The sequence below is a fragment of the Podarcis pityusensis genome (genome assembly GCF_964106645.2).
Source record: "Podarcis pityusensis genome assembly, chromosome: 8".
NCBI lineage: Eukaryota > Metazoa > Chordata > Lepidosauria > Squamata > Lacertidae > Podarcis > Podarcis pityusensis.
In genome coordinates, this window is record NC_138033.1 from 82,197,401 (window position 1) to 82,215,889 (window position 18,489).

Consider the following 18,489-nt stretch of genomic DNA (forward strand, 5'->3'; position numbering starts at 1 on the left):
CCTCCCACCATACTGGTCACAGTAGCCTTCTTTCCTCTCTTCTTTCCTCTGCCCCCCCCCCACAAACCCTTTTTGAGTAGCAATAGCAGGGTGTATATAGTGTGAATTGACCACTCCAATTCGACCAGAACCCGGGAACCACTAAGAGGCTCTACTGGGTGCGGCTGAACGGAGGGTTGGCTCACTCTCCAGGTATGCTCTGGTCTTGGTTACCTCCAGTTCTTCCTACAGTAATAATAACTGTTCTCCTTCTTATCTTCTTTTACTACCCATGAGGAATTGTTGATATCCTTGGACTCCTTGAACCCATGGAGTTCCTTGATCATGATGAAGTTGATGTTAACCCTGATGTGCATCTTGACCTTGAGGAGACCAATGACAAAAGAAAATGTTTTTGTAAAGAATGCTAAGCAGATGTTTCTGTATTTTGTGCTTAGTATACTTGGTGTTGTGAACCACCCTGAGATTCAAAATCAATAAAATCAACAATCCAAAACAACATCAACAAGAAACACAACAACAACAAAAAGGTTTCCTACCGCTGTGTACGGAGGGTCGTGAGGGCAGCACCACTCCTCTTGGTCCATCCTGATGGCGTTGATGTTCCTGGCGCTGGTCCAGACTGGATCCCGCGGAGAGCAGAAGATGGTATCTCTGCAGCACAACTCTGATGTTACGTTGCCTTGGCCTGGCGCTACTCCGGATGTTCTGTCAGGAGGAGAAAGGGGCTCCTTGAGAAACGTCACCTCCAAACAGCCCACCAGATGTCCCAATAGCCCACCAGATGCCTCACTCACCTGGCATGCAACTCAGGAAGTCCTGCGGGTAAGGTTCCCTGTGAACGCAGTGGAGCAGCCTCCTCAAAGAGCGCTGGACCCTGCCTTTCTTCCGATGTTTATAGGCCCGCTGCATGATGTTCAGGCAGCTCCTCCCTGTCTGCCTGAGCCCTTCTTCCTCGTGCTGCTGCATCTCTTCTAGCCCTGAGTGGCAAGGGAGAAAGGTTGAGCAAGGCGGAGATACACAGGAAAAGAGCCATCCATCAACAATATGAAAACAGCCGTCAGGTGTGTTTGTGTGGGAGAGAGAGCAGTGAAGTCACATTCCAATTCTCTTTGCATGTTCATCTTGTGGCACCTCTGTCTGAACATACATCTGGGAATTTGCCTTGCCCTGAAGACCTTTCTCAGCAGAAGCATCCCTCCCTGCCCTCCGTACGTCTCACTCACATGTTCCATAGGATGCCATGTCTTGATTGTGGATGAAACTGGCATCCCGGAAAGCCAGATGACCTAGAGAAAGAGAGAGAGGGCAGGAAAAGGGACGTCATCTCGGTGCAAAGCAAGGGGAGACAGAGGCAGTTCGGCAGCAGGACAGGTATGCTCTGCTGCGTCTAGAGGCCTCCACCCTCACGGAGCACTCAGAGCAAGATCTGGGCACAGATGGAGGCCTACCTAGCAGGTGGCCTGGGGACATGTCCATCCTCCCTGCCATCGTTACCAAGACGTTTCTGTCCATCCCTACCAGGGAAGGATGTTGCTTGACTTACCCAGAAGCAGAGCTGCCACCCTGGAGACTGATGGCAGCCTGTTGGCGGACGGCTTCGTACATGTCAAGGCAGCACTCCGAAGGATGTCCTTGCTGAAGGTCTTGCTCTGTGGGCAAAGACAAAGGAGAAGTGGCATCAGAGAAGCTTGAGAGAGCGGCAGAAGAGCCTTGCACTCCCAGAGACATGCCTGGGCAAAGCTGCCAACAAAGCAGAGGGACCTTACCAGATGCTTGGCAGCCTGGTGGAGAGCAAAGTGGAGGCTAAATTTGTTGGGATGAGCCCACCACTTCACTTGTGGGGCTAGATGGGAAAGAGCCCTCCTTGCAGCCTGCAACACAAGAAGAGAAGAGGGTTACAAATTGCAGTACATAGTCTCGTAAGCTCCTGAGAACAATCCCTCCCTCCTACTGTGTAAGTCCACCTCTTTGGCCCTCACCTTGGCCACCTCGTCCTCGTCTTCGAGGTGAATGAGGACCACAACCAGTTCGTGAATGGCTTCTTCTTCTTCTGTTGTTGTTGTTATTATGGGAAGCCTTTGGTCTCTCACCCAGCCCCGAAGCAGCCCCAGATGTTGGATGGCTGATGCCCGGACGGAGGCTTCCTCCTGTAGGCAGAAAATATCAGAGGTTGTGTTTCTCATCAGATCACTTTCCTTTCTCCTGCCCACTGGGGTGTTTTGAGGCTGCTCAGCCCCCTATCCTCCTCCTGGGGGAGACTGGGGGCAGGGGTGACTCTCTCCCTGCGTTTTCCAGGCAGGCTTCCAAGAGAAGGTGTTCCAGAGGAACACCATCCTGAAGCCAGAACATCTCTGCTGCATGCCAGTCTAAACCCCACCCTTCCTCTTCCAAAGCATTCCTCCTCCATCGGGTGTGGTGTCATGTTTTCCCTCATACTCACATGGGCAGCCAGACCGCAGTAGGTTGCCGCCAGCATCTTCAGGTCTTCCTCTCCCAGCTCCCTGGAATGGTAGGCTTGGTCTACCAGCTCTATCAACTCTGGGAGGACATCGGCTTCTGCAGAAGGGAGGGAATCCAGCAGCAACAGCCGCAGAAGCGAAGGGTCCTACACAAAAGAGAGAATCTTTTCAAAGGTCTGAAAGGCCTCACACCTTTTAGCACAGGCCCTTCAGTATTGTGCCAGCAAAAGAGTGCTGGGCCATGATTAGAATCAAGATCTGTACCCCCCCCCCCTCTGAGCATCACTTGCCATGTCAGAGTCCAGAAGCAGGGATATCCCTCTGACGCTGAGCTTCCGGACTTGCAGGTGGTCATGTTTCAGCCAGTTGAGGAGTTGCTCCAGTGTATCTTCACAGGGATAGACCTCCAGACGGCAGCTGAGCAGCTAAAGAGGCCCAAAGAGAAAGAAACTCTTCAGGGATGAGAGGCTGAGGCAGGTTCTCCTTTTACCCACCATTTGCAATTCTGCACAGAGCAAACCCACTGAAGTGAATGTACCAAAGTTTGCCATGTACATCAAATCCAATGGGTCTACTCTGAGGAGCACTAAAACAGGCAACAATCCTTAGGCTCAAAGTAGCCCAACACTCGGCAGAAACCAAGCCAGGACCTTCTTGCTGCACCCATTTCCTCCCGCGTAAGTCCCCCTCACCTCGATGTAGATAGCTGCCGCGACTTGTGGCATCCCGGCAAAATCCTGGTCCTTGAGAGCAGCGATGATGCTTTCCACCATGGGAGGGATCCACCAGTGTCGCTTTCCGACAGCTCTGAAATGGAGAAACAGATCTTGGTAAGGAAGGGAAAGACACCGCAGGAAGCAAACAGGGGCACAGTCCGATCCCATGCCTTCAGCTCCATTTGCCAGACCATTGGGGAAGGTCACCGCGTTCTTCCTCTTACCTCACCATGGCAGACAACCCCTGGCTGAAAGTCTCCCGGCAGAAAAGTTGGTCAACGATGGCCGCCTCCACTTGCTCTCCAGTTGTGCCAAGAAAGAGGTGCAGAACTTCCTTAGCCCCTCTGCAACCAAAGCAAGGCCAGTTTTACCAGGAGGGTCATTGTCACACACTCAAATTCCTTCCCCATCCCTCCTCCCTAGCAGCCGCCTGAAGGAGAGCCTCCCTTGCAAAACCAAGCTGGACAGGAAACCCCCCGAGGTTGAAGGGGAAAGGACTCCATTGGTCCTACTCACCCGAGGAATTCCTGGTCATAGTGGAAGTTGATAACCATCCCCAGGAGAGCGATCAGCAGCTGTGGGAAGTTCTGGCGCACAGCTGCCTTGTAGTCCTCCATCCTGAGGATGGCGTGCAACAGGCTGGTGAGATGTTGCTGGAAGAGAGAGAGGTGCAAGTCACTTTCCCTGCTTTTCTGCAGAATACAGGAATCCCTAGATTCTGGGAAGGAAGCCAGAAAGCAGGTGGTAGGTCCTTACCACTTCAGTGGCAGATTCCGCCAAGGGGCTTTCGTAAAGCTGCTCGGCCGTGAGATGGATCAGTTGTTCTGGGTCGGCCGATGCTAAAACCTCCTTCCACACTCTCTCGCAGTCTCTGTGAATGCAAAAACAAGAGCAATGGTCAGATTCAAGTCTCCTGCTTGCTGCCATGCTCCAGAGAGAGGAAATGGCAGCAAGGGCTTTCTGAGCAAGCCCTGCAGCTTGCCAACCTTCCCCTTAGCCCAGTAGAACCTGGAGGGCTCCATACCCGAAGGGAAACTGGAGGAGATATTCAACCACTTTGTCCAGGTGGTGGTGTGACAATATGGACAAAGCGAAGACGGCCATGCTTCTGCCTTGCACTGTAGGCCCCTGGCTGATCTTATAGAAGGCCTCCAGCAGCACCTTCACCTGTCAGAGAAAAGGAGAGAGTTGCTTGGAGAGTACAAGGAAGCGGGGCTGTCTGCAGGCGGATCCCTCCATCCCTCATTGAAAGAGGGACCCTTGACCTGTGCCACCACAGCCTCTTCCTTCCAAGGTACCACTCAGGGTCCTGGGGAGTATTGGACCCAGGCAGCTCCAGGGCACCAGTTCCCCTATCCATTGTGGGCCAAGAGAAGAAGCTTGCCTGTCTGCTCCCAGAAGGAGGAGGATTCCCCATCCCTGAATCCATGTTTCTCAGGACCCTTGGCTGAGGTTCTTGTCCTGACATTGCCAGGCCCCTCTCAACTAACATGTGTCCTGGCCACCCAATGGCATGAGGTTGCCTCCCCTACACCAAGCAGAGAATCTTCTTCTCTCCTACCTTTGCAGATGCCTTACCTCCACTTTTGTGCCGCCAAACTGCTTGATGAATTCTTGCAGTAAGTGGGAGATATCCAACGGGTTGAAGCTGCTCTCGACAACCAGGTCTCTGGCCAGGAAGCACATGGCCTCCAAGAGCTGCTCCGCAGGGAGAAAGGCGCCAAAGACCTGAAGCAAGAGAGGAAGGTCAGAGATGCCCACAGGGCAGGGCTGGGGAGCAGAAAGCCCAGGTGCTGCCTCTGCGGAACCCAGAACATGTGGCTTGAGAGACAGCGACTTACCCTGGCAAGAGAGTAACAATTATTCATGAACAATTCAGGAACCGGTCCTCCGGTGGATTTGAGGACCTTCTCAGCTCTGAAGATGAGCGTTTGGTTCCATGACGTTCGTGCCAGTGTCTCTGCAAAGGAAAGTCAAAAGGTGAGTTTGAGTCTTGCTCATCCCACCCCATGCTGGGATGCATTCTTCCAGTCTTACCTTCATTGCACCGCAGGATGGGCAGAAGATGGCAGAGGGCCTCTGCTGCCCGCTGCCTGCTCTCCGGGTCTGGATCCAACGCACAAAGACAGGAAATCGCCACCAGTCGGCCAAGGGAGGATGCAGAAAGCGCAACCGATGGCTGAGAAGAAACCAAGAGAAGTGACTGATAAGAGAAGCAACCCATCACCATTTTTCCTATAACATTTTAATTAAATCTTCCAAACATTCCAAAACATTTAGCATCCTATGCAGAAAAAAACCATTTCTTTTTGACTTCCCACCCCTCTTTTCCTGATGTTCACTTTTTACTTCTTTTCTCAGCTGTTTTACTCGCTGGGATTCATTCTGCTATGGCCCAGCTCTGTTCTCAAAATTGGATAAGTGCTGGGATGCCTGATTGTCCCTTGGGCACTTTGCAGGGTGGGCCTAGAAGCAGCAGCCTGAAGGCCTTGACAGCCCTGCATGATTGCAATTCTTCCCTTCAGAAACTCACAGATTCCTGGATCTTCTGCAGGAAGGCGGAAAGATCTTGGAGCACCTTCCTTCGGATCTTCCCACTCTTCATCGTTGCGACGACATCCGTAAGTCTGTCCTTCAGCTGGTCCCTGCTGTCGCTTTCAGGAGGAAGATCAGCCGTATCCAGAGAAGCTGTGGATGGGATGCTGAGGGGAGAGAGGAGTAGCACTTTTGTAAAATGGTTTTATTGCCTCACATCCTTCAAAGACCCCAAGCACCACCACCATAGAAATGGAGCGGGTTTTTGTTTTGTTTTGTTTAAAATAAATTTTATTAGTATTTTCCACACAACAACAACAACACGAAAGATATCTAAAAATAACAATACACAACACACAAAAATCAACATTCGAAAACTAAAGAAAGCAACAAAAAAACCAAATAAAAAACCTAATCCATATCTTACAAGTTACTATTATAAACACTAAAACAACAACAAGACACTGACTTCCACCAATCCCACAGCACCTCCTTTATCTCTCATTGTGTCTTCCTGTTTTCCTGTTTTCTTTATCACCTCTATCCTAACATCTAGATATAAATCCCTCTTTCATATCCTTTCACTTCACAAGGTTATTCCAGACTCAGCCAGATTTCTGTCCTCGAACCTTGACTTTTGAGGTATTCATTTAGGCACTCCCATTCTTTTTTTTAACTTCACTTTTTGGTTTTTGTCTTATTATGTCTGTCAATTTGGCTAATTCTAAGTATTCTGAAAGCTTACATAGCCACTCTCCCCTTGTGGGTAACTGATTCCCTTTCCAGTACTTAGCCACCAGGATTCTTGCTGCAGACATTGCGTATAAGAAAAATTTAGTTTTGTCTTTTGGAATATAGTCATTTAAAATTTCTAAAAGGAATGCCTCTGGCCTTTTACTATATGATATTCTTAATATTTTCTTTATTTCTTCATGGATCATGCTCCAAAATTTCCCAATTTCGGGGCATGTCCACCACATATGGTAGAAGGTTCCTTTTTGTATCTTGCATCTCCAGCACTTATTATTATATGAGCTTCCAGGGAAGATGGCACCAGGTCAAGTCTCAACTGAGTCTCTGCTGCGTGAGTAGGAGCTCTAATGACCAAATTACCCTGATAAAAAGGCTCAACCTATGAAAATATCTGCCAACTTTTATCAGTAAAAGACTCCGGGAGCTGTCGGGTGGACTTTTAAACCTCCCCTCCCTTCCAAAGCTACTTAAATCATCTTTGAACCACGTACCTTGAAAAGCCCATAAAGTTGTGGGTTGGATAAAATAGCCCCATTTATTTCTGAGTACGAAGATGGTACTTACAAGACAATGTTGCAAAGAACTGGGGATTTCACCTTTACAACCTGTAACAACTCCCCCAAAGAAAAAAACAGGCCAAAATTTCAACCTACTTCCATCCCAAGGCTGATGAAGCAAATAATCCAGGAAACCTCCATTCTCATGAGTGGTCTATTGACCACACCTGGATTAGAAGGGAGGAAAAAACTAACATTGGAGGTGAGGGAGTGGACCTGGCAACAGAACTAAAATAAGCTGAGCTAGCCAAAGAGGGACCTGAAGCAAGTTTAGAACAGGAGCTATTCCTGGAAAACCTAGAAGCCATGTCAAACGAGCCTCCTTTCCCCTCCCTGTCAGGAGAGAATTTAAGGTGCCCTTCCCCGACTGAGCCGACTGAGACAGACAAATGGCCAAACAGCTTAAGGTTACAGTACCCGAACAACTGTATCTTCTACTTGTCAGGGATGTTCGAAGAGTTACTCAAAACTCATTTCACACAGATAAGCAAAGAACTTGAGCCAATTAAAATTTTCCTTTCGGAAAGCTTGAACCTGCTTACCACCCTAACTGAACTGATTAAGAACCATGAGGTCACTTTCTCTCACATGACATCTCGGACTAGGACTAATGGAGGTGAAACCAAGCTGGGACTCAATTACAAAAAAACACAAAAAAAAACACAGAAACAATTCAGTGCAGGACGGAGGGTCCCTTGCTCCCAAGAAACCGACCTTAAAGAGAAAATGCTCAACACAAAAATGAAGAAGACCAAAAACATCAAATTGAGAGGCCAAAAGGGAACGCCGACCTGCCCGATTAAAAAAATGAATTTCCAGAAGCTCTTTAAGCTGCTGGAAAATATAACAACAAAGAACTCTGCTCCTACAACCCAAAAGAAAATCACAAACTCATGCACGCCAATAAAGCACTCTGAGGAAAAGCCCCACGCCCCAGCAGATCACACACCACCCTCTAGTGGGGAAATAGGAAAACCAAAGGAAATTCCGGCTCCCATGCAACCAACCCTTCTCTTGACATCGCAAAGAAATCCCGTGTACCCTAACATAACAAGAAAGGGTCAAGATAAAACAACACAGACTTGTTGGAAGCTAACGTTAAATAATCACAAACTTGCCTTCACAATACTTCCCACAAATAGAGGACACCCATCATATGCTCAAAGAAAAGTAAATATTCCCGAAAAAATCGGAATAGTCACCAGGGGCCTCGTGACAGCAGAAAATATCATCAAGGTAAAATTCCTCCCTCATGATACGGCCCAAAATAGGGCTATAGTGACTTTTAAGGACGGGCTCTCAACTAAGCAGACCCTTTCAAATAAAGACAATTTCCTGAGGGCTGCCTTGCTTGTGCACCGTTTCTTCGAAAACATCAAAGACCCGTTACCACTTCTAGGAGCACATAGGCCAGCCAGACCAAAAACCAAAACCAGCACTGCAGAATCCAACAGTGCCGGAAACGGTAAGCCGCTCTATCTTAAACAATCTGGCAGGCTGTACAAAACCCCGCCCTCACCAAATAAGCTAGAAAAGGATTTCTCCTCAAAGGATGAACAACTCCTAACAACCTACTGTAGCACCCTGCTTGTGGTTAACGCTTAGCTGGAATGAAATATTCAACGCAGCAACAGAGAAATTAAAATAATAATTTATTTGTCAGACAAATAAATGAGAGACACAGTGGTATATGGTTACCAAAGCTCTGCCCACTGCAGCCCTGATGGCCAGCACTTATATTTCCTCAGCCCAGCCCCCTTGCTCCTCCTTTGGCTGCCTCTGTCCAAGCAGCCTGGTTGAAATTCCTATTGGCTGTTTGCTAGAACCAATCATAAAAGATACACCCATTTCCTATTACCTTTTATGGGAGACAAAGAGCTATATTTCCTTCTATCCATAAATGGCAGACAAGTAGCCATATATCTTACATTTGCCTCGACAAGGCACCTTAATTACCAGATCACTTTTTGCCCTTTTGCCCTATTACCCTATTGCCCTATTCACTCCAAAACAGATGGCTAAAACAGATGGCTCATGGTTTTAATTTTTATCTTAAACAGAGATCTTGGGTTCACCTTCTCACACACCATCAATGAAATAAGAATCTAACATAAGAATCTAACATTTCTTACTTTCTAAATCCTTTGCATACTTACATTTAAGCCAATATATTTCATACATTAACATATATAGCTTTTTAGAAGGAAAGGAACTTGGTAAAAACAGTTTCCAAAAGCAACTTCAGAGAGAAGCCTCTTCGGTTTACAACCTCCTTTCAAGCCAGCTGCTGTTCCCATTAGCTCTTGCCCTTTAACCTTAGGAAAATATGACTCGAGTCTTCTGTTAAACAATAAAACTTACTATTTACCAACTCTTAATTAGTGTTTTTGCAGCTTGATTGTATTCTGTAATTTGTATGGTCAATATGACCTCTGCTCCCAGCCTGTAATTTCCTTTTACAACCCTGAGGTACTGCTATAGATCAGGGGGGGCCTTGATCAAGAAGATAAACAACTGCCAGAGTACTCAGCCAGCTGCTTTATGTCTGGCATAAAACATACAAACATTTGCAAATATATTTTTTAAGCTCATTTTAAAATACAAGTCTTAATCAGATGCCTCACTACCTCGAGCAGATCCTACTTTCCCAGGATGCACTAATTGAAAGACTTTCGACCATAAGGAAGTCCCTTCCACCTCTAGCCCCGCCTCCTCCCATGGAATTTAATTACATCAATTGCAAATCAAAGCCTTTAACCAACGAGGAATGGACATCTTGTCGATATCCATCTCCAGAAGAAACGGGCTCTCCTACACCCTCTCCAATAGCCCAATCCAAATCGCAACAAGTCGAACTAGTGGTGCCAGCGCCGGGAATCGGCTCAATCTTCATGGATTGCCTTAGAATCCTAGAAGCTATTCATGCAGAGGAATGAAATAAGGTCTTAGCGGGTGACTGCCTGGACGGACAAATTAATACCCCCAAATTAGTCTTCCCCTCAAAAGGCTCCCCCATTCCTCTGCATCGCGGCTCAATCAAGCCAAACTCAAAGGACCTGAGGAATCAGCGGCAGAAAACAGCTATGAGAGCCTGGAATCTAAAAACCCAAGAATCAACTGCTGCCCTAAACATCATCTCCTGGAATGTTGCCGGCTGGTCCAGATGCCTCTCCCATTCTACAGACATTCCCTTCTACCATCAAAACTTTAATATCATCGCTCTCCAGGAGACGTGGGCGGCTGAAAACCCATCATTGGAAGGATACTACAGTGGTGCCCCGCAAGACGAATGCCTCGCAAGACGGAAAACCCGCTAGACGAAAGGGTTTTCCGTTTTGGAGGTGCTTCGCAAAACGAATTTCCTATGTGCTTGCTTCGCAAGACGAAAATGTCTTGCGAGTTCCTGCGGGGTTTTTTTCCTCCCCCCCCCTTTTTCCCAAGCCGCTAAACCGCTTATCAGCTGATGGCTGAGCCGCTTATCAGCTGATCTTTAAGCCGCTTATCAGCTGATCTTTAAGCCGCTTATCAGCTGATGGCTAAGCCGCTTATCAGCTGATCTTTAAGCCGCTTAACAGCTGATGCTAAGCCGCTTATCAGCTGATCTTTAAGCCGCTTAACAGCTGATGCTAAGCCGCTTATCAGCTGATGGCTAAGCTGCTTATCAGCTGATCTTTAAGCCGCTTAACAGCTGATGCTAAGCCGCTTATCAGCTGATCTTTAAGCCGGCTAAGCCGCTAATACTGTAGCGCTAAGCCGCTAAACCTCTAATGGGCTTGCTTCGCAAGACAGAAAAACCCGCAAGACGAAGAGACTCGCGGAACGGATTCTATTCGTCTTGCGAGGCACCACTGTATACATATGCAGTGAGAGCGGTTGCAGGCAGAGGACCAGGGAGGCTCAATGGGGGATTATGCATCCTTATCTCATTCTGCCTAAACGCCACCTGTAAGGAACTGTCCCCCCTAGACCACCTAGCAATGGCCCTACTCCATATCCTGGGGAAACTGCAGTTTACTAATTATCAATGCTTATATCCCCCCAACAAGCAAAAAAACCGATATTGAGGGCATCTGGAATAGACTGGACTCTTATGTCAGGTTACTGCTAACAGACTATCCAGGAGCAAAGGTCCTGCTGGTAGGCGACCTAAACGCAAGATTAGGCCCTGATGACCCCAGTTTAGAAACCAAATACAGGCAAAAAATAGGGTACCCTGACGACTTTGGCCCGGAGGCCTTACAACTACCAAGGCAGTCAAAGGATCAACATTCAAATTTTGCTGGAGCCTGCCTCCTCAGATTCTCTAGGCAGCTAAGTCTTCATATCCTAAATGGCTGCACCAGGGGCAACATTCCTGGGGAATATACATTCATGTCTGGGGTAAGATCCAGCACAATTGATTATATGTTGGCGGACAGCGAATTGCTAACAAAAATAGTGAATTTAAAAGTGCTCCCATTCATAGAGGGGGACCATTTCCCTTTGCACCTCCAGGTGTCTCAGTTAAACGAGTCACCCTTCCTGAGAACAGTATACCCTGCGGAGATCACCGCATTAGAGCGGTGCCGAGTCAAATGAACCCCTGCACTTGACTCCAAACTGAAGAAGATTCTAACCTCTGAAAAACTCCGTACAATTTTAACTGGCTTTGGGAGTAATCCTAGGCCTGAGGACCCCGTTTCCAAGTATGAGAGCCTGCTCCAACAATTAAAACCCTATCTTTTTAATACCACAGAGAAAAGGCCAACTAAACCAAGAACATCAAATAAGCCCTGGTTTGATTACACCTGCTTTGAGGCAAAGAAAGCCCTGCAAAATGCTTACAAAGCTGCCCTGACAGCCGAAAATTCTGTCAGACATCAAGCCTATCTTGCTGCCCTAAAAAAAGAGTATAAAGACCTAATACTCCACCAAAAGAATGCCTATAACAGAAAATGTTGGCTAGAATTAATTAGTGCGGCAAAAGCAAAACATCAGACACTATTCTGGAAACTGGTAGCTTCTGGCACCCATAAAGCTATTTCCCCCTTAACCTCACAAATTCCCCCCTAGCCTGTGGGTCTCATTCTTCCAATCTTTGTATGAGGATGCTGAACCTCCACTATGGAATTATAATATAGAACAACTGGCTAAATGGCCGCCTGTTTCAGTAACTGAAGTGAAATCATATATGGGACTTCCGGGTTGGCGCGATCAGGAAATGGCGGATTCCCTCCGAGCTGCGGAGGGAATCTGCTCCGCTGAGGACGGGTCTTGCCGCGCCGGCGACGCGGGGACCCTTAGAAACCGCAGGCGCTGAAGCCTGCGGACGGGAAGACTCGGTGGGCGCCTTAAGCGCCCCCGACCCACGAAGAGCCTTTTTAAAGGCTGCGGAGAGGGTACGGAGGGTGGCGTGGCGCTGAGAGTCGATCGCTACCTCGGTGGAGCGAAGCCGCGAGCCAGGACTGGAGAGCGCTGACTTCCTTCCTTGAAAATTGGACTGAAAAAGAATAACCCGTGAGTAGATGGAATTTGGCTTTAAGAAACTTTTCCTGTGAATTCGAGACGACCGGGGGGTGTGCTAAAAGGAAGTCCGCACCCCCCTTACTTACAGACAATTCTAAGCAAGGAACGGAGAACTAAGGTGGAGAGGTTATTTTGTTTAATATAAAAGAAACTAACTTCCACGATTTGACAAAAGAAGTGTTGTACTGGAGAGTGAGAGTGGAACTTTGGAATTTTTTGATGAAATCCCCCCCCCCCTGGACCAGGGGGAGTCCCGCGTTTGAGCCTGTTGAAGAGGAATAAGGAGTTTGACAGCTGTCAAAAGAGCTGTCAAAGGGACAGTTTCAGTTAAAAGTTTGTTAACTAATATCTCTCTGGACTAAAAGTGCTATAAATTGAAACAAAGTTGTTGGAAATTTGAAAGAAAGAAACAAAAAAGATTTGGACTGTTGGAAAAAGTTTACAAAACAACTAGAATCCCCCTAGGGGGATTCTTAAGGTATTACAATGGCTGCAGATGGAAAATTACAGGCACAGATAGACAGGATGTTTTTTCTCGTGGGAATATTGCAAGAGCAGAGCTTGACTATGAATAAACAACTCATGACCTTGACCTCTGGAATAAGTAACTCTGCTGAATGCATTAAGGACTTGACAGGAAAGGAATCTGCAGCTGAAATAGAAGTGACGTCTCAAGAATTGGAGGAGAAAGTACAGATGGGAAATATCAACAAAAAGCCTACAATGGTGGAGTGCAAGGAAAAAGACTCTTGGAGTACATGGATTATAAACCTGCAAAGGATGTTAAAGATGAAAGAGGGGGCCCCTAAAGTATTTGGAATACAGGAACTTAAAGGAAATAAGAAATATGATTGGGGCTCCCCTGTTGAACATGAAAGACTGGTTGGTTTTTGGCAGCAGTTGTTATCAAGCATCCTGGTGGGAAGAAAAACTGGAGTGACGGAGATTGAACTGCTTCGAGACCTGACGACCAACATAAAGGATTTCCAACAAAACCGGCGGAGAGGAACTGAAAGAGATTTGAAAGCCTCGGACGTGAGGAATCCAGGCTAAAAACTACTGCTGACTTTTATTTGAGAAGGGACTAGTACCTGGGGAGGGGGGGAGGGGAAAGCAGAATTGTAAAAATGTTTATGAATTTTGGGTCGGGTGAATAGGGCCTATATCTAATATAAAAATGAAATCTGTGGAAGGGAATTTGGGTCGACCTTAGGAAAGAATCTAAATGTTTATAAGAGATGGGGATAAGAAAAATGGGGTTAACTAGGAAGAGTTATATCAAAAATATTAATCTATAGGTTAAGGAGGAGAAGCTAGAACTTGCTGAGCTAATTATGGGAATAGGGATGTAAGAAGGGGGGTGGGGGGGAGTCCAGGGAACAAGGTTAGGAAAGTAAGGTCCTGAGAATATGCTTGTCTTGTTTTGTTTTTGTTGTATTTTTGTGTGTTTGTCTTTAAAAATTTTGAAAACCCAATAAAAATTTATTAAAAAAAAAAAAAAATGAAGTGAAATCATATATAAACCAACTGAAAATGGCCAAAGCCCCAGGCTCAGACGGCATTACGCCAGAAATGATAAAAGCACAGGCGGATTGGTGGGCACCTTTCTTAGCCACCCTCTTCACTTATATAGATGACACTGGCCGCATCCCAAGGGAATGGGGAACAGCCATAATAGTTCCTATCTATAAAAAGGGCAACAGAGGGGACCCAGCAAATTATAGGCCGATTAGCTTATTAAGTTTGATCAGTAACCTCTACGCAAAGCACCTCCTTAATAAGTTTACAGAATGGCTAGAGAACGAAGATATCCTGGCAATAGAACAAGCGGGCTTCAGACCCGGAAGGTCCACGACAGATCACTGCCTAATGCTACAACATCTCATCGCCAAAGACAAATCAGGAGGACAGGCCTCACTATACGCTGCCTTCGTTGACCTAAAAGCAGCCTTTGATACAGTCTCCAGAACCAGACTCTGGGATAGACTACAGGGTACCAATATAGATAGAAGGCTCCTGCTCTTAATCCAGGCACTGCACGCAAACATGGCTCTTAGAATCAGGTGCAGCCGCCTAGGACACCTAACGGACCCTATTAAAACCTTCAAAGGAGTCAGGCAACGGTGCCTATTGGCCCCTCTACTATTTAATTTCTATCTAAATAACTTAGCATCTGCACTCAATGACTCAGAACTCCACCCGCCAAAGCTTGCAAATCGGCATATTTCGGTCCTGCTATATGGTCCTGCTATATGCCGATGATGCGGTAATTCTATCTAGAACCCCCATTGGACTCAAAAGAACACTAAGAAAGCTCTCAGCATACTGTGAATCTGAATGTCTCAAAATCAACTATCAAAAGACCAAGATACTCGCTTTTGGGGGAAAACCAAAGCTTAGAAGGCCATAAATTAGAACAAGTCACAAACTACATGTATCTAGGAATGTTGGTACAGGCCTCAGGAACCAACAAACTACACATAAACTCCATTGGGAGTTCAGCGGGGGGAAACGCAAATTGTATTCTTAAATTCTTCAGAGCACAAGGGGGCTTCTTCGTCCCCGCAACTCTAAAATTATACAAGGCCAAAACTTTGGCACAACTCCTGCATGGTTCCTTTTTGGGTCCGCCTTCCTCTGCTTTCTCCCCCCTTGAGAGAGTTCGATCTAGACTTCTTAGAGCTCTCCTCCAAGTCCCCAGATGTGTCTCAAACGCATGGGTGAGATTGGAAATGGGGATGATGAGAGTGGAGGCGAGCATCTGCTTAACATCAATCTACAAATGGCTGACATTGAACCTGCTCCCCCGAGGGATAGCCCCACTGATCCTCTGCGACCAATTCCAGTCAGGCTGGCAGACTGCAGTTCTGAACACCCTCTGGAAACTGGGTTTTGCCCCTCAAGCCCTTCTAAGTCTGGGCTTGGGCCAGGCAAAAGCTACGGTCAGGCAAAGAATATTAGACACCAAGAGACAGCAGGACTGTGCAAGGTGCCCCGACTATAGAATTGGAGAAATCGAGAGAGATATAGCCGCACCAGCAGCATATCTCTTCTTTCTCGTATCTAGAAATGCAAGAAGGGCCTTTACACTCGCCAGAAGCGCGGCTCTTCCCTCGCCGGTCCTGGATGGAGCCTTTAGAAAAGTCCCCTACGCTCAGAGACTTTGCACCTGTCCATTGGGAGAGATAGGAAGCCCAGAACACTTGTTCTTTAGATGTCCCTTTTATGAAGAGGCACGTAGTAAGTTCATTCATCCCCTACTGGTGAGGCTCGCCGCCCTCCCGCAAAAGCAAAAATTTGACCTTTTGCTGTTAGGCAAAGATCAGAAGATGACCTGGATGATCGCCAGATTCTGTGTACAGATCTGTAGGCGCAGACCATCGCCCAACTCAAAATAGTTCGGCATGAAAATCCCCAAACTCGGTTCCATGGGTGACTCTGAGTCAACTCCCTGGGATAGTTTATTGTTGCACATTGTTTCTAAATTAATTGTTGTACATTGTTTTAATTGTCTGCTTTAGCCATATTTGCACATCAGTTTCTAATGTTGTGAGTGTCCTCTATTTCAGAGGCTTCTACTCTGCAGCCTCTTATAGTTGTTTTAACTGCGAGTCTTTTAGTTCTTAAGCTCTTACAGTTGTTTTAACTGCATGTTTTTATTTGTTTTTAGTTCTTATCTGTTTTAATTATCAGTTTTTATCCATCCATTATCCGTGTTTAATCTTGTATTTTATTCAGATGTTTTATCCTATGCTTGTTTCCTTGTTCTTATCTGCTCCAACATTTATCAGTTAAAAAAAATCCTAACTGCTATTTTATTTATATGTTGTTGTTGTTTTATCCTGGTCTGTGACCATAATAAAGTTCATTCATTCATATTATGTTTTATTCATTTTTGCAAGCCTTTCTGGTGCCAGGTACCACCTGTGATGCATTTTCATATAGTTCTCTCTTATTAGGTAACATGCTGTAAAATTTATAATTTTTGTCCATAGTCTTTCCCATTCATTATATTCAATTGGGTGGCCCAGATCTTGTTCCCATTTTTTAATAGTGTCTCCTTTTTCCTCCTTTTCTATTTTCCCACTTTGTAACAGTTTATATATTTTTGAGAGAGTCTGTTGGTTGTTATATAAAATTTCTTTCTCCTATACCGAGATTTTTTTATCAAACCCCTTAAGCTTACTATCCTTCTCAAATATTATTTTTAATTGGAAATATTTTAACCAATTCACCCCCCTCTCTTTTAATTCTTCAAATTCCTTTACTGTTGGGCAATTTTTATCTCTTCTACGAGTTCCCTATATGTTAGCCAGCTATCTTTCATATTGCTTCTATGCAAGGCTGATGACTCTATAGGTGATAGCCACCAGGGAGTTTTGGTTGTTACTATTGTTTTATTTCTTTCCCAAACTTCGAATAGGGCCTTTCTCACCAAATGATTAGTGAATCCTCTATGTGCTTTTATTTTATCGTGACCCAGGTAGCCATGCCACCCGAAAAGTTTGTCCCAGCCCTCCAGCTCTAAGATTTCAGTATCTGTCAGTAACATCCAATCTTTCAGCCATGTCATGCATGCAGCCTCAAAATGCAGCTTGAGGTTTGGGACTGCGAACCCGCCCCTTTCTCTAGGCTCCATCAGTACTTTGAACCTTACTCTTACCGGGGGTTTTTTAAAAAGCAATTGATTATGGGGGAGGGGATTAGCACAGGATTACCTTGGAGGAAGATCCTCCCCATCTTCCAGGCTGATTTCCGATATTTGATCTTCATCAAAATCAATTCCCTGTCCATGAGAAAAGAGAAACAGGAACGTCAGAATGTGAAGAATGGATCAGACCCATCAAGCAGTTGGTCCCTTACCTTTCCCGCCCTGACCTGGCCACAGTGATCCATGCGATGGTCACCTCCAGGCTTGACTACTGTAATTCGCTCTACGCGGGGCTGCCCTTGAAGCTGTCCCAGAAACTCCAGCGGGTGCAGAATGCTGCAGCGAGGCTCCTCACGGGGTCTCTGCCATGGGAGCATATTCACCCAGTGCTTTTCCAGCTGCACTGGCTCCCGGTGGAGTACAGGGTCAGATTTAAGGTGCTGCTTTTGACCTTTAAAGCCCTCCACAGCCTAGGACCCTCGTACCTATGGGACTGCCTCTCCCGGTATGCCCCACAGAGGACCTTAAGGTCCATATATAGCAACACCCTAGTGGTCCCGGGCCCTAAGGAAGTCAGATTAGCCTCAACCAGAGGCAGGGCCTTTTCAACACTGGCCCCAGCTTGGTGGAACGCTCTGTCTCATGAGACCAGGGCCCTGCGGGATCTGATTTCTTTCCGCAGGGCCTGTAAGACAGAGTTGTTCCGCCTGGCCTTTGGCTTGGAGTCAATTTGATTCCCTCCCTCTCTTTCTTTTTTCTTTTCCTTCTCCTCCTGCGATGAGGCTCCATTTTAATGTTCCATTATTTTAATGTTGTATTTTATTTTTAAGTTGTAATCATTCATATTGTTTTTATTATTGCTTGTAAGCCGCTCTGAGCTAGGCCTTGGCTGGGGAGGGCGGGGTATAAATAAATAATAATAATAATAATTATTATTATTATTATTATTATTATTATGTACCTCAGGTTACATACGCTTCAGGTTACATATGCTTCAGGTTACAGACTCCGCTAACCCAGAAATAATCCCTCGGGTAAAGAACTTTGCTTCAGGATGAGAACAGAAATCGCGCAGCAGCGGCGCGGCAGCAGCGGGAGGCCCCATTAGCTAAAGTGGTGCTTCAGGTTAAGAACAGTTTCAGGTTAAGAACAGACCTCCGGAACGAATTAAGTACGTAACCAGAGGTACCACTGTAATGGCAATGGTGCCCACCTCAGAGGTGCTGGAACTGAGTTCTGGCTGGAGAAAAGCCATGGGCCTGATCCAGCAAGGCTCTTCGAAGTTGTGTTTCTCAATAACAACAACAACA

At 46.4% G+C, this 18,489-nt stretch overlaps 1 protein-coding gene across 1 annotated transcript; it reads right to left on the bottom strand.

The window, feature by feature from the left end:
* Window positions 1-428: 428 nt before the first annotated feature.
* On the bottom strand, window positions 429-17,643 carry LOC308483436 (maestro heat-like repeat family member 5). The gene is made up of 19 exons (XM_081017358.1): window positions 17,392-17,643; window positions 17,247-17,314; window positions 5,712-5,880; window positions 5,216-5,357; window positions 5,020-5,138; window positions 4,757-4,906; window positions 4,203-4,345; window positions 3,935-4,049; window positions 3,695-3,831; window positions 3,403-3,522; window positions 3,155-3,269; window positions 2,753-2,887; window positions 2,444-2,608; window positions 1,983-2,150; window positions 1,770-1,874; window positions 1,547-1,652; window positions 1,227-1,289; window positions 798-980; window positions 429-708 (listed from the first exon to the last, which is right to left on the bottom strand). Exons 1-19 carry the CDS (start codon window positions 17,554-17,556, stop codon window positions 695-697), a joined length of 2,382 nt encoding a protein of 793 aa, XP_080873484.1. The 5' UTR covers window positions 17,557-17,643; the 3' UTR covers window positions 429-694.
* Between the last annotated feature and the right edge of the window lie 846 nt (window positions 17,644-18,489).